General features: G+C 33.0%; 1 protein-coding gene across 1 annotated transcript; it reads right to left on the reverse strand.

The window, feature by feature from the left end:
- Nucleotides 1–293: 293 nt before the first annotated feature.
- Nucleotides 294–15,048, reverse strand: LOC128994808 (transcriptional regulator ATRX-like). The gene is made up of 4 exons (XM_054419602.1): nt 14,872–15,048; nt 7,092–7,231; nt 5,890–6,091; nt 294–4,524 (listed from the first exon to the last, which is right to left on the reverse strand). Exon 4 carries the CDS (start codon nt 4,461–4,463, stop codon nt 1,929–1,931), a length of 2,535 nt encoding a protein of 844 aa, XP_054275577.1. The 5' UTR covers nt 4,464–4,524; nt 5,890–6,091; nt 7,092–7,231; nt 14,872–15,048; the 3' UTR covers nt 294–1,928.
- Between the last annotated feature and the right edge of the window lie 1,181 nt (nt 15,049–16,229).

Below are 16,229 nucleotides of genomic sequence, written 5' to 3' on the forward strand. Positions count from 1 at the left end.
ATGACCACGTTTGCTCCGGGCGCCGCCAACCCTAGGGATGGCCCTGATCGTCAACCCATAAAATGTTAATTTATCTTTTCATATACGGTATTCCTTCAATAGTTGTAGGGAATGTAGAATGTGTGCAATTAATATAATATGTTAACATTGTAAATTTTGAGTCATTACAATGATCTCTTTCGTATTTATTTTTATAGCATACCTAGTTGTTGTTTTCAATTTAATTAAGTTTACTGTAAAAAAACGGGTAAAATGAATATACTTGGAAAACAGGTTTACAATTTATTATTATCAATATAATAATCAGAACACTAAGTATAATTTGTGATAAAAAATAAATGTACACAGTTAAGAATAAAAAACATTTTGTAAGATATTAATCTAAACTGATATTTTAGTCAACCCTTACTTTTAGCTTTGTACTTATTAACACTAAAATATGTACAGCAACATTTTTTCATGGAAAATATATACACTTCCTAGATTTGTATATTTATTTTACATTTGCACTTGTAAAAATAAAAACAAACTCAACAAAAAACAGAAAAATAGCTAAAAAAAGTCCTGATTAAAATATATAATTAAAGATACATGCACAAAATTGCATACAAAAGACTAGGCCTATTTTCAAAATTCAACTATTCCAATAGGTAGGTGTACAACTATATGTAAAACTACATGTATAACTTATTACAGTAAAAAGATTGCAAGTCAGTAAAATGCACACATAACGAACGTGGATAGCTCCGATCCTTTGGCAAGACTTTTACTTAATCAAATTTATCAGCTTAAATTTACATTAGAGATCATAATTTAAGTAGGTAAGTTATTCTCAAGAAAACAAGGCATACACACGTAAAACTTTGGCCCCTCCCACCTGCTCATTAGACCTTACAACGTTTTTGGCTACGGTCAACCTTGAGTGAATGATTTGAATAATATTGGGGAGCTGTCAGACGTTTTTAAAAAATTGTTGGACCTGAAGAAATAAGTTTATCTCCGTAAATATGGCATTATTTCAGTTAAGTTATCAGCTCAACAAGAATTAAAATCCTTCGGAGCTATTACAAATAAATGAGCATTGAAGCTACAGTTAATGGAGCTTTGGGGTCTTCCCAGTCAATAAAATTTGCAAAGAAATATCATGAACTAAGAAAATATTTTGCAATATTTCATCATTAATTAAAAAAGACCAAATTTATACAATGAAGATACATAATACATATATAAGGTAGCATATATAATGAAACAAATAACAAAGATTGGTTGCAATTGACAAAACAAAAATATTTACAATCATCTTCTACTTCTATCCATATCAATTTCTAGTCCATACAGTCCAATACATCCAACGCCCAAGTTAGTGTCTCTAATTACAAATACAGTAGATTGTATCAGAACATAGAGAAACAAAATAGGTAAAATTGATAGTTTATTGCCTAATGACTGTTTGTTGGGTGATTTTGTGTCTCATTCTGTTAAAAGACTAGATAAGAAAATTATATAGACTCTTATTAAATGTGACACATAAAAGGATACATGCCAAATAGGGAAATAGGCTAACTAAATTGGCTGAGAGGAGAAAACAGAAAACTACTAGTGCATGAGAAAAATTATTTAAAAAAAATATACCCGGAGAATGCATTTATTATATACAGTCAAGATCAAAATTTAAATGAGCTCTTTTACGTCCTAGGGAGTATCAAATCAATCAATCAGAAGAGTAAAAGTCAGCTGTTGTTAACAAACAAAGTTAACTTTGACACAGTAAACTTTCATTGTGTGCAATCGCATGTATTGAAATTAGGTATCGATTTATCCGGTGTACCTCGGCTTTGCCTTGGTCGTGAAACTTGAGCTCGGGTTGAAAAGAGTCACTTTCCGCCCTTGTGATGAAATATTTTAACTTATACAATTTGCGATAGAGCTTATGTATTTTTCTTAGTGGTACTTACTTTTAAATTTGAAGTTTTTAATCCTACATCTAAATTCTTCAGTGCAGAACTTAACATAGCCTTTTTCATTTTCTCTCTTTCAGATTCCTCACTTGTCTCTAAACCTTTGTGTTGGGCTGGTCTTTTACTTGGAAGTTTGATTTTTAGTTTATCTTCTTTAGTCTTTTTTAGGTTTTGGTCCTTTGGTTTTTCTTTCTTAACATTTAAACTATTTATATTTTCTTGGGATGAATGGCTTGCACCAGAACTCGACACTTTTTCTAATGCTTTTGAGATCAAAACATCCGTCAGTTTATCTATTTTATTTTCCTTCATCTCAGGTTTTTTCTTTTGGTTATTTTTCACTTTAACCTCTGTTTTATTATCCTCGCTTTTACTTTTTTTAAGAGTTTTATTTTCAAGAATATTGGCTTTAGCTTTAAGTTTTGCAGTCTTTTCATTAGAATCTTTAATGGTGCTAAAAGCTTCTGACAGAAAATTTTTTCTAAGGTCATTGATATTTTCTTCAGTCTTCATTTGAGGTTTGTTTGACTTTTGTATACTTTCCGGCTTTTCTAAACGCCCCAAAGCCTGTTTCAACAATTGTTTTTGTAAATCATCAATTTTTTTGTGTTTGGCTGACTTTAGGTGGTTATCTTTTGATTTTTTGTGTTTACCAAAGGTTGCCTTAAGTAATTTGCTTTTCAATGTTTCAAAGTTGTTCTTAACTTTCTTTTCCTTCTTCTTCGATGTAGCTTTGTCAACTCTTTTCTTATCTTTCAATTTTTCAGAAATAGCTTTGCTTTTACTGGGTTCCTTTGCTAATGAATTACTGTCGATAGTTCCCGAAAATTCAATGCCCGGTTTTTTCGTGGAGCATTGGCCTTCTTTTTTACTTTCCAAAAGCTTGTTAGCTGCCATTTCTAAACTACAGTCATTAGGTGGAATATCTGCGTAACAATTAAGCTTATTACTATGGGTTTTATTTTTTTTCTTCGGGACGTTTTCATTTTTATCTTCTGCACCATTGCCATTGTAAATTTCCAGAGAGGGTTGCTTTGATAAATGATTTTCATTTGACGATTTATGTTTTTTCTTAAGTTTTTTGGATGGGTGTAAATTTTGAGAAAAATCTGTAGCAGTTTCATCTGTTTGGAAACTATCATTGATATTTGCAACTGGATTGGTTTCATCAAATTTCATATCTTTTCTCTTCTTCTTATCTACGATTAAAGCCTTGCTTTGTAGGGATAATATAATGTTCTTCTCATCTTCCCTTCCTTTGATTGAATCTACTTCTTTTGTATGATGCTTCTTTTTTTTCTTTTTCTTACTTGGTATATCAGCTGTCTCTAAATTTTCCACAGCACCATTATTGACTTTATTAGTACTTCCGTCACCTTCTCTTCCTTCTTCTCTTCCTTCAGTGACAATACATTCATGTAGAACATCTTTTGAAAGGTCTGTAGCAGTTTTGTCATTTTGGAAACCCTCATTGACATTTAAATTTCGATTAGTTTCATCTGATGTCGTATGTTTTCTTTTCTTCTTATGGAACTGTTTTGGAATTATAGTTTCTGTATCTTTTAGTGTACTTGAAATGTCACCATCTACGTTTAAAGCCTCGGTTTGTAAATCTTCTTCTTTAGTATGATGCTTCTTCTTTTTCTTTTTCTTACTAGGTGTATCAGTTGTATCTGAATTTTCCATACAATTATCATTATTTACTTCATTAGTACTTCCATCACCTTCTCTTCCTTCAGTGAGAATACGTTCATGTAGATCTTTTGGAAGGTCTTTAGCGGTTTTGTCTTTTTGAAAACTCTCATTGAGATTTAAATTTGGGTTGGTTTCATCCGATGTCATATGTTTTCTTTTCTTCTTTTGAAACTGTTTTGGAATAATAGTTTTTGAATCTTTTAGTGTACTTGAAAAGTCACTATCTATGTTTAAAGCCTCAGTTTGTAAATCTTCTTCTTTAGTATGATGCTTCTTCTTTTTCTTTTTCTTACTAGGTGTATCAGTTGTATCTGAATTTTCCATACAATTATCATTATTGACTTCATTAGTACCTCCGTCGCCTTCTCTTTCATTTTGTGGTACATCTTTTGAAAGGTATTTATCTTTGATTTTTCTTTTCTTCCGGTTGAGATTTTGGGTGGTGCTTGTTAAACACTGTGGCTCTGTTGAAATGAAATCCGCCCCTTCATTAACAACCATACCTGCATCAGCCTCTTCCCCATGGCAACCATCCTTACTACTGTTCAGTGTGTTGTCCAGATATTCCTTATCTTTCCGTTTTTTCTTCCTTTTCTTTTTCTTTGCACTGCATCCATTATTATCATCCATCAAATCAGAGTTATTTAAAAATTTGGATGACTCATCTTCCTCTTCATTGATATCTGACATAATCAAAGAGCTATGAAATTTGTCCTTTTTCCTGAAAGTAATTTTACTAAATGATTGTTCAAAATCTGTGTTTAAGGATATGGTGCTTCCCTCCCTGTCCTCAGAGGATTTTTTCTTCATTGTTACATTAATTTTATTTTTCGCTGACTTTTTGGGGAATACTTTCCTAGTAGTTTGTTAGCTGAAACAGAAAAATTTGAGGTAAAAAATCAGTAATTTATTTAAGCGTGAATAATTGGAAGCACTAAATGTCATTTTATACAAAATAATGTCTTGATGATTGAGTGAAACCTAGAAATGTATTATACCAATCACTAATAAGATGCAAGAATGTGTAAGCAAGTGCCTATGAAGGATTTAAATAATAAAGTGGCCTGAAACAATAACATATGAAGATCTGTGGCAGCTAACAAATCAAGAGTTGATTGAAATTGCAATATAAATAAACGGAAATAGGTAAGATACACCTTGCGGAAGGGAAAAAGAGATATGGCTAAAGAACCATTGGAGAGGAACAAACCCTGCTGGAATTCAGGATAATGTGTAGACCTAGAAACACATTAAAAAGGACATTGAAGATATAAAGGAGAAAGGTAAAACCTAGGAAGATATCAAGAGGGAGGCAGCTTACTGAGAATAGTCGAGACTTATAATCCAGGAGGAATTAACGAGAGTCGGTATATCAAGGCAACAAAATGGCCAATGTCCATTTAATGGTTAATTGCATACACTGCAGGTTAGTCAAAATGCTGGTTGGTCATCACTGGTAGTTGAATAGATAACTTTGACAAAACTAATATTATTTTTTAATGTGAAGAGGCAGAACAATCTTATACCTGCAATAGGCAAATTAAAACACATTCTTAGCATTTTTAGGATTTTTTTAAAGGATAGCTGGCTTATCTGAACTGGCACAAGAAACACATGTGCACATTTCCAAATGCTGTCAGTGACAGTAAAATATTCTAATGTTTTGTGTAATTAGTGTAGTTTTGTGTTTTCCACTTTCCACAACTAAATATACCTTCCTCCAAAAATTTACAGTGCAGCCCTTGAGAAAAGAGGTTGGAGACCCCTGCTGTACGTTACATCCCTAAAATAAGCTTAGTGAATCAGCCTCGTTTGTATCCCCTCTATAGCCCTTGGTATTTAAAAGTTTGATTCTTAAAACAGGGTCTCCTATCAAACTTGAAATGAGCTTCATCTTTGTTAACGGTCATATTTCCAAATTTTTAGCCACATTGAAAAAGTCAAAGGTCTCAGACCGGGTACAGGAAAAATCAAGCCGGCAAAGTAGCAGACCTAAGGTAAATAGAAAGATACACAGTAGAGCAGCTGTGAATATACCTTAACAATGTTGCTGCAAGTGGTCGACAGCTGCCAGTTCAGTCAAATGCAATTCCAATTCCAGACCTAGTTCATAGATGGGCATCAAAGGAAAACAAGTGCTTTAAAACTAACTAAAAGTTTTATTTAATCATTTATAGAAATATTAAATGTAAGATTTTTTTATGAAAAACAACCATCCATGCAAATATTTATTCACCTTTGGTTGATAGATCCTTTAATATATGGCAGGTGACCAGTCAAGTCAACTTTGTCAATGCTGAAGGTCACGTTGTCACCAATGCTCAAATCAGCTCCGTCCCATTCATCGGCAGCAATTGTTGTTGGTCGTGGAATAGTAACGTTGAACAATTTATGGACAAGGCACCCAATATGGTCTTCACTCTTTTTGTTCACAATTCCTGAAACAATAGGATTGTTTGAGACCTTGTGTAAGTAAACTAACTATCATTGACCACTGCTTGTGAAGAGCAGGCCTATAGGCCCGTAGAAAAACTCCAGGAGGGAAACTCTGTACCTTGGAAGAAAATTCAGTCTTTTTAAACCAGCAGGATTTGTTAACTTCCAGTAGGGTGATAGTGGTAAACAATCAAAAATGTATCTTTGCATTACCACAAATAGGGGAATAATTTTATCTGAAAAAATTGCTTTCTTTAGTGATATAGGGAAGAAGCTTTTAACTCCTGAGGCTGTTGTATTTAACTGTGGCAATATTCTGTCATCACGGAATAATACATGACCATATCTTGCCACCGTGGCAACATCCATGATAATTTCTCCCAATTGCAGCCAATTCGGCGAGCACGGCAACATAGTAGGTAATCAATCATTTTCAGTGATTGCAGTTTATTTTTGAATTGAAATGACAACATTAACAACTCTTTGCAGCATAAAACTTTGATTAGGCCTAATGTAGGCACATCATTAGAACTTCATGAAGGTAAACTTGGAGTTATTGAGGCTTGTGAATCATAAACTTTGAGTTTAGATTATTGATCGCGAAATATTACAATTTGACGTATTATGAATGTTAAATAAAGTATTTCAGGTTGCTGGAATTCAATGAAATTATGGAAAATTTGAGATAACAGAAATAGGTTATCAAGGTCCTACTGTATTATAATGCAAGAAGGCCTTAACCACATTGCTGTCATAAAAAAAATTATTTGTAATTTTAAATTATTTTTTAGCATAGACTGTAGGTCATAATGATGCAGTTTACTACTAGATGGCAGTTTTTATCCACACATTATTCTAGAAAATCTGTGACAGCTGTCCGTCCCTTCAGTCTTCTGGCAATGCAATTTAAATCAACACATTAGGGTTGAATCATATCTATTAACAATCCTTATTAAAAAATACTAGGCCTAACTACTAGGCTACTTAAGTTATAATTCTCACCAGTAAGTATACTTCCAACTTTGGGTTTAAAAACGTAAACATCTGCGGTATAGTTGACTGGTATTTCAGGGATTCCTGGGATATCTTCAGCAAGAGTGTACACTTGGATGTTTTTGAAGCTCAAAATAATACCATCCAATCTGAAATAGATGTTAAATTGAAAATGTTTCAAACAAGGTTCTAAATGTGGTTTAGAGGCATTGGTAGGGTTTGGAAACTGTTTATTAACAAAAATGTAGAGTGTGGTTAACACTTTAAGCCATAAGCCTATTTTTTTCTCTGTTAAGGGGATATGGCACTGAAATAATGATTTTTTTTTTCAAAAAAGTGATTTTTTAAATTTGTCTATTATTTTTAGCGAATTTCCCATATAGGGAATAAGCTATTACCGTATTACTCATGGTAAGACCTGGACCCGGGACCGATTTTTTTTTTCGTTTTGAGGTCCCTAGAGGCCAAAAACACCATCCGTTCAAATTCATATATATATATATATATATATATATATATTTATATATATACTAGCAGAGTACCCGTCCTTCGTACGGGGTTGGCATATAATAAGTATAAATGCTTATTGTAGTTATGGGAGAGGACACGGTGTAAGAAAATTTGGTCTTTTAATTTATACGGTATCCTATAGTGTCCTACAGTTTATCTACCATAGCCCTAATTTTCTACCACTGCACCTAAACCATGAAAAAAGTTAAGTTCTCATTGTGTACCACAACTTTTTTTGCTAGTTGCTTAAAATTAGCTGTGGTCATAAATACAAAAAACATAATAGTGCTGCACCCTGTTGGTAAGCCTTATACCTTTTTAATGCTATTTAATATCATAGAACCAACTTGTGAAGTTGAAACGGCTGACAAAATTCTTTAATTTCTTTAAATATGAATACTCATAAGGTTTACATGAGAAACTCTAGAGCCAGAGCCACTGGGGCGGAGCCTGAAAGGATTTTTGAGGTAAGAATATGTCTATATTTTAATCGGGAATGTCAGCTATCATCATACTAAATTTCAACCTTGTCGGTTTTGTATTTTTCGCGTTTACTTGTCACAAACATCCATCCATCCATCCGTACATCCAAACTTTCTTACTTATAATATTAGTAGGATGAGTAAACTGTTGTAATATTGCTTGTTTATGGATCGATTTTTATCAAACTTGGCAAATGTATTGATTTCATAGTGAGCTAATGATATGTTCCTTAAAATCACACTTCGTTACCCTCCCTGTACGCAGCAAAAACCTAGGTACTCGTTAAACCTAATGTTATTGAATTAGATTTAATTGAAAATAAAGTCACACAAATGGAAATTTGCTTTGGCTGCAGGTTTGCTGCGGTGGGGGTATTATGGAATTGTAATTTATGTAGAAAGAATACTTTGTGGTAGTACATGATTAACTCTAATTCATATTAGATACCAAACAAATCAATCCCGTTTGTACAATTAATTAGTAGCGCCATTTGAACAGCTCTGCAAATCAGCGCTACTATTCGTATTTGCTAGCAGCTATCGTGCCTTGCAACGGGGTCAGTATGCAAAAGAGACAATGTTGGTTCTTAGAAACATGCCAAATGGTTTTCCAAATGCCAAATTTCGAAACAAAATTTAACTGTACTACTTAACTTGATAATTAATTAATAGTACGTTTTTGTTAACTCTTACTGTAATTACTTATTTATGCTACCTACGATACAAAACCAAAGATAGATTTTAAGGTATAATAAAAGAATGTATTTCATGGTTTGCACTGCAAACGAAAAGCTATCACAATAGTTCCAAATAACATATTTTAGTGAAATTATAATCAAGCAAATGGAAAATCGCTCAGTCTATAGATTTGCTGCGGCAGGGGGGTTATTACTATTTACACAAAAATAAATAAAAAAATAAACCTCATTAAACTCAGGATAAGAGCCTAGGTTGATACGGCAATGATTATAGAATCTTAATTATTTCCTATATCCATTAAAAATTTTTTTTACAACAAATTATTCCCTGTAAAATATTATTACAGCATATCACAAATATTAGAACAGACTCAGTATAATAGATCATAAACATAAACAAATGAAGTAACTGAAGGAATCATACTAATGAAATTTAAATTACATTAACATATGGTTTGACAGCTCCATTTAAGTAATGTTAAATAATGTTTACATTCGGGCTAGTGACATCATTATTTAAAATTTATAATCCTTACCCTCTCTGTTCTAATATTCGTGCAGTATTTAATATGTTTGAACCAGCTGTGTGGAATTATAAAATAAAAATTCATTTGACAGTTAGTTCTGCTTGTTTGCATTTTTAAACTTTGTAGGTTTGTTCTTTGTTACCATGGATACCATCAATCAATATTTACTTTTAAATCTCTCACCTCGATTTTTTGAAAGCCCACGGGGCAGAGCCCTAAGACAATATCGAAGCGGGAATAGTTCTATATGTATCCTCGGAGCTGTAGCTTCATTTGTGTGCAATTTGAGCCCAGTCTGTTCAGTAGTTTTTGAGATTACCTCATACAAACACACACACACACAGACACCACCTCTTCTTTATAATAGTACTAGCAGAGTACCCGTCCTTCGTACGGGGTTGGCATATAGGCCTAAGTATCAAATGCTTATAGCAGTTATGAGTGAGGACATGGTTTAAGAAATTTCGGTTCTTTTTGAAGTTCGTTCGCTACGCTCACTCACCTTTAGGTTGGAGCTCGTTCGCTGCGCTCACTTTCCTTCAGGTTAGCTCGTTCGCTACGCTCACTTGCCTTCAGGTTAGCTCGTTCGCTACGCTCACTCGCCTCCAGGTTGAAGTTCGTTCGCTACGCTCACTCACCTTTTGCTGTTGTCATAAATGTAAAAGAAATAATAGTGCTAGTGCTGAACCCTGTTGGTAATCCTTGTAACTTTTAATGCTATTGAACATCATAGAACAGAACCAACTTGTTTAATTGAAACAGCTGTTAAGATTCATTAATTCCATTTCTCATAAGGTTAACATGGGAAACTCCAGAGCCACTGGGGCGGAGCCCCGAAGGATTTTTTGGGATAAAAATATGCCTATATGTTAATCGGGAATGTGAGCTATCATCATGCCAAATTTCAGCCCGATCCGACCAGTAGTTTTTGAGATTAGCTCATACAAACACACACACGGACACCACCTCTTCTTTATAATAGTATAGATAGAATATAGAATAGATAGATAGATATATTTATATATATATGTGTCCGTTAGCACGATAACTTGAGCAAAAATGATCCGATTTTGATGAAATTTGGTACAAATGTGTAAACCTACGTTTATTCGAACGAGTTCGCGAACCAGCATGATCGGACCATGGGAACGGGGGTTTATGGGGGCTTTTATGGGGTAAAAATGGGTTTTTCAAATTTTTGACCCAAAAAACATAGAATTTTGCAATTTCTTTCTTAACTATTTTGTAGAGCTTAAAAAAACAAATAATTTAGTATATTGAAGCGTTATTATGCGCTAATGGTTACGGAGAAATTGTTAATTTAAAATTCCCATGTTATTCTTATGGAGAATAAGTAAACTGTTGTAGTTTGCTTGTTTATAAACATATTTTGCCCAAATTTGGAAAATGTTTTAATTTCTTACTAACTATTAACATTTTACATAAAAAAACACTTTTACCCTCCCTGTTGCAGCAAACCTAAGTATGTGTTAAACTGATTCTATTTAAATAGGGAATAAATCTGATATTTTTAAGGAGACATTTTAGTGTAAATCCAATCAGGCAAATGGAAATTCGCTTAGTCTGCAGGTTTGCTGCGGCGGGGGTTTTTATTTATAATGCTAAAAATAAGAAAAATTGGTCAAAAATAAAAATAATATATTTTTTGTGCTTAGGCTAAGAAAAAAATACGGAAGATATTTTTAAAAAATCCGGTCATTGACTTATTTTAGTAATAATAATAATAATTATCATTATTCTTAATATTAATTATATAATAATTAAGTAATAATTACATAATAATATAATAAATAATAATAAAATGCTTGCATAAACAAAAAATTGATCCATAACTCAACAATAAGTATCACCATGGTTACACTGCCAAGTGTAACTTTAGCGTGCGATTCCCGCTAATCAGTTTTTTGGCGTCTTTAACTACTAAATTTGATATATCTTCAAAACGGTTTATGCTACATGATTCAAATTTTTACCAAGTGTTTAGAATGTCATTATCTAAATAATTAGGTAGAATTGTAAATGTATGTCAATTCTAAAGTTAAAAAAGATTTTTTTATTTCCACAGAAAACCAATTTATTTTTTTTTTAATTACAAAATGACCCATAAAAAATTAATAATTAAAGATATTGTTATAATTCTACCTAAATATTTAGAGGGCATTATTCCCTGCAAACTGATGGTTTAATGATTAAAATCCAATAATTAGAACTGAAGTTACATCAAATTTAGTTAATTACTTAAAAAAAAACAAAAAAAAATATTAAGGGTGTAACTTAACGAAAAAAATTTACTTTTAACTATGTTTATACCTATTCTTATGCCTATAAAACACATGGTATAAGTTTGAAAGAACTAGTGATAATGTTAAGGAAATTAGCATTTTCAGTGCCATATCCCCTTAATACTTTTTAGGTTATGTCCTTATAAGGCATAATATGCCTTAAAAGACATATTATGTATTTTATCACGCTATTTATTTCAGCATGAATGTCAATATTAAACTAAAATAAAAGCAAAATAAACTGCCTGTATCATGGGTAAGCTTAAGAGTAACTATGAAATTGTATGGGGAAAATCACAAAAGTTGCAATATAACTTTTGAACCGTCATTTTTACAGCAATAGCTACACGCGCACACTACGACGGCACGGCACGGACGGTCGGCCGGCACCGCAATTTTTGAAAGTTAATAACATTGAATGTAATATGAGTGTGCCCACTACGGCAGAACGGCCGGCAACAGACGTTTGGCTGTTTGTTAAAAAGTCCGGGAGACAGAACTCTAGGACATTTCCGAGCTGCCGTACCGCCCGTACCGACCGGGAGCACTGCTCACCGACCGGGCGGGCTGCATGGGACTTCTGCCATTCTCAACTGGTCTCTGTCAAAGTAGCAGTGTTGTAAACATAGATGTTAGAAAGTTGATTGCTCTCATTGAGAAATATCCGAAACTGTACAACATGCGACATCCGGAATATTTTAATAACGTCCGGCGTGAAAATATATGGGCAGAAATAGGATGTATTATGAAACAATCAGGTAGGTTTTACACTTCATCCTCTACAAGATCAGATACAAGGTGTGGAACTCTCCAAAACTTAGTCTTTTCCTGTTTATGTAGTGTATCCAAAATCGTTGCTTCCGCCTTCTTGTCTCCTCTTCCTCTGCTAAAATTAACCCTCCGAGCGTCACTCGTCGAAAAATCGACTCACGACACACTTTGTGTAGTGTCACGCGTTGATTTTTCTACACACGAACATCGTTTACGGCGAAGGCTCTATGACTGACTGAATCGGATTGAACTGGATCGAGTTAGGTATCGTTCTTTTCGTTAGATTCTAAGCTTTCTCCAGAGGTCTGTCTCTAAGCGCTTTATGTTCTCCGAGCCGATCGTAATTGTAGCAGACAGCTGACGTTCGTGTTTTAGACAACTTGGTTATTTCACATGGGTGACTTGTGTGTTTTAGTACGTTTATCGTCGTTTTTAGTGGTAAAAATGGACAGTACTAGTGATATACGTAATGCACTAGACGATGATATTAGTGATGTTGAAGGACTTATTGACGATCCGGATGAAGTTGGTAGTGATATTGAAGTTAATTATCAGCCAGATTCCTAGCTATGGTTAGGCTATGCATTCTTAGCTAAACGCTATGTACTGAAATCTGTTTTTTGCCCATAACTTATTTATTTGCAAATCTACTTCCTTATATTATTATATATTTGTAATCCTCATAAAATTTAGAACAAAGTGGCTATTTTCAAATATTTATAGGCCTATAATTTATACAATTTCATTGAGCGCAAACTTATTTTTTTTTCAATTTTTCCAAAATAATTTTTTTTTCACCTAAAAAGTTTTTTTGAAACAAATATTCCTTATGTTTTATGTATGATATTGAAGCCCATGATTTTCCAAACAAAATGGTATATAGAACAGTAGAATTAACATTGTTTTAAGCTTCTCAGATCCGTTTTAATAAAACCTTGCAAATGCGCCAAAAATAGGTGGACATTAAGGCCTAAACTATGGACACTCGGAGGGTTAAACCCACTATCACCACTTTATCTACATCCATCTTTAGTCACAAGTTTTAGCTCACAGACTGTCAACTGTACTAAATTGCGGATGTACGGATGTCCCGACCCGTGCCGCCCTAATGCGCGTACCCCCTCTTAAAAATGCCGTCTGTGCCATACCGCCTATCCATGCCGTGCCGCCATAGTGCGCGCGTAGCTAATGGGAGTTGTACCATTTTGCTTTGAGTTATAAGGAATAGGCCTAAGATGGCAAACATAATTTTAATCAATCTTTCTTTTTTTATGGGTCTTCATAGGAAATTCACATAAGTTACAATAACTTTTGAACTATAGTTTTTCTACTGATGGTACTGTTTTTTCTTTTTTTAGTTGAAAGGGCTACAGTACAACGTATTAAATTTTAGTCAAAATCCTTCAGGCAGTTTACGTGAAAGATAGTTTTTTGTCATTTTATCGGTTTTTATTGAAAAATAACTGTTAAAAATGAAAATTTAAAAAAAATTAAAACCGCCTAAAAATACCATGGATTCCTACCCAACCAAATACTAAATTTCATCAGCTGGACACACACATACACAAACACACCTTAGATATATGCGGGTATGGGTGACTCAGGAGACATATGTAGAAACATTAAAAAAAAGATCCCAGCTTCTAAAAAATTATAAAAAATTTACAAGAAATATTGATTAATATTGAACTGTTATAAACAGCTTAGTTACATAAGCTTTTAGTTGAAGTCTTTTAAACTCATCGAAAATTATGACTGTTATTAGATTTAAAATAACTCCTGGTAATACAGGTACTTGAAAATGCTCAATTGTGAGCAACAAGTACACCAGTTACCCATAAATTACCCTTTTTATAACTCTTTAACTGCCCTTTTCTCCCTAACATTAACCACATTTTAAGTCTCCCCGACCAAAAGCCCCAAATTCCCACTGGTCCCCTAGTAAGTTAGGGTTTCTATGTATGGGGCATCATATAGGCTACCTACCTACCTATATTTAGGCCTAGGCTTATCTAACTTAAGTTATCTATATTGTTAATACGCTAGGTTACACATGAAACTATGTACACAATAAGTTATGGCTTTTTTGTTTTAAGATTAAACCCCAAATATTATATACCAAAATGTTCGTCTAGGTACGTAGATTTGCAAATTGACCTTACATTTTAGAAAAAGTCCCTTGGGCTCAGCCCCAGTGGCTTTAAAAAAAGTTCCCATATCCTTATGAAGGAAATAACTTATTTGTTTACATTATGATCAGCTGGATGATTTAATTGCTGTTAATATTTTATTTTTTCAAATTTAAGGAAACAATGCTACAAACTTATTTATTGGCTTGGTTGAAATGAAATTACTATTTGAATTTGTGTTGACGTAAATATTACAATGGAAAAAAGTGAGAAAGCTTGGAAAATGTTGTGTAATAAATAGAAAACTGAATTAACACTGTGCTGCATTTGAAACAAATAAACACATAGGCCTAACCCTACTTTACATACCCATCGTCATAAGTCGTGATTTCAGAGTCCAAACATTCCTTTACTGATTCCTTGAGATCCGTTAATTGGCAGGGTTTTAAATATAATTTTCGATTGCATTTTACACTACGCTTAACGCAGGATTTTTTATCAGCGATCAAATTATTTAATTCACTAACCTGAAATTTCGCGCTTATAGTCACCATGTCGTCACTTTCGCCATAATTTTCTCTTGATTTTTTTTTTCAAACTCATTTCATTTTCACACATCCAGTTCCATGTTTATTCTCTTTCGTTACGCAGAGAGTTGTTTTGTTTTTTGATTGTGGCGTAAATACAATCATGTAGCTTCACAGTTAACTCCACATAACTTCCTTGAAGAGGCTATGCAATATGCATTGATTATATGCATAGCCTCTTTATCTTTGTCTAATTTTGTGATTCATGATAATCATAGATTTATTAGTCCTAACCGCGAATTAATTATTTTCTTGATTTATTTATTTTATCTTCTAACGGTCGATAACCGTTTTTCAGCATGGTTTGTAATGATGAACATTTCATTATTTATATGCATTGGTTTGTTTATTTTAGAATAGTTTGACGTTACCTATTGTATTTATTACTTAATGGTATAATAAATCTCTTGAATCTCTCTCTTGAATCTTGAATCTCTTGAATCTTGAACCAGTTGACGATGAACATACAAAAATGGCATAGCCTATTCTAACTTATTTTTACTTTCTCCTCCTATAACATCTTAGTAGGCCTATCCTGTAGTCACCCTGTAGTCCGACTATGATTGAAATTTTGTATGTAGCCTAGGTACTAAGCCATGGTATCTCCAAACTTTTTTTTCCATTTTTTTTATTTTAATTTTTAATAGGGATTTTCCCGTAAAAAAAACATAAATTAGCAAAGAAATTTAATTTTCTAAAAAAGGATTTTGGTAAAACTTTATGTTATAGTATGTATAATATGTTATATATATGTTATAGCCCTTTATATTCTGAATAAAATTGTACAAATCCCATTTCTGAGAAAAAAAAAAACAGTCCAAAAGTTATTGTAATTTATGTTATTTTCCCATTTAACCCATAAAATAACGGAAAATTGGATTTTCAAGAAACCAACAACCAAGGGGTGAGCTGTCCCCAACCAAGGATCTTAATATAAAAGTTTTTCACCAGATTTGCTGTTACTCTATGTGAATTTCAGTTATATTACTATGAACCGTATCGTATCTATTCCTCTTTCTACTGTGCTTTATTACTCCCGTGATGTCTGTTTGTGTTTGTAACTGTTTATTTTGTTTTTACTACAGACAGATTTGATTACAGTTTTTGTGTATCCTAGTTTTGTTTTTGTAAAAATTTGAA

The sequence above is a fragment of the Macrosteles quadrilineatus genome, unplaced genomic scaffold (genome assembly GCF_028750875.1).
Source record: "Macrosteles quadrilineatus isolate MER2022 unplaced genomic scaffold, UCM_ALF_1.0 Scaffold_5__1_contigs__length_97177068, whole genome shotgun sequence".
NCBI classification, from domain to species: domain Eukaryota; kingdom Metazoa; phylum Arthropoda; class Insecta; order Hemiptera; family Cicadellidae; genus Macrosteles; species Macrosteles quadrilineatus.

Bases quoted from the DNA above. Each gene is read 5' to 3' on its own strand.
- LOC128994808 (XM_054419602.1), bottom strand. From the start codon at position 4,463: ATGAAGAAAAAATCCTCTGAGGACAGGGAGGGAAGCACCATATCCTTA.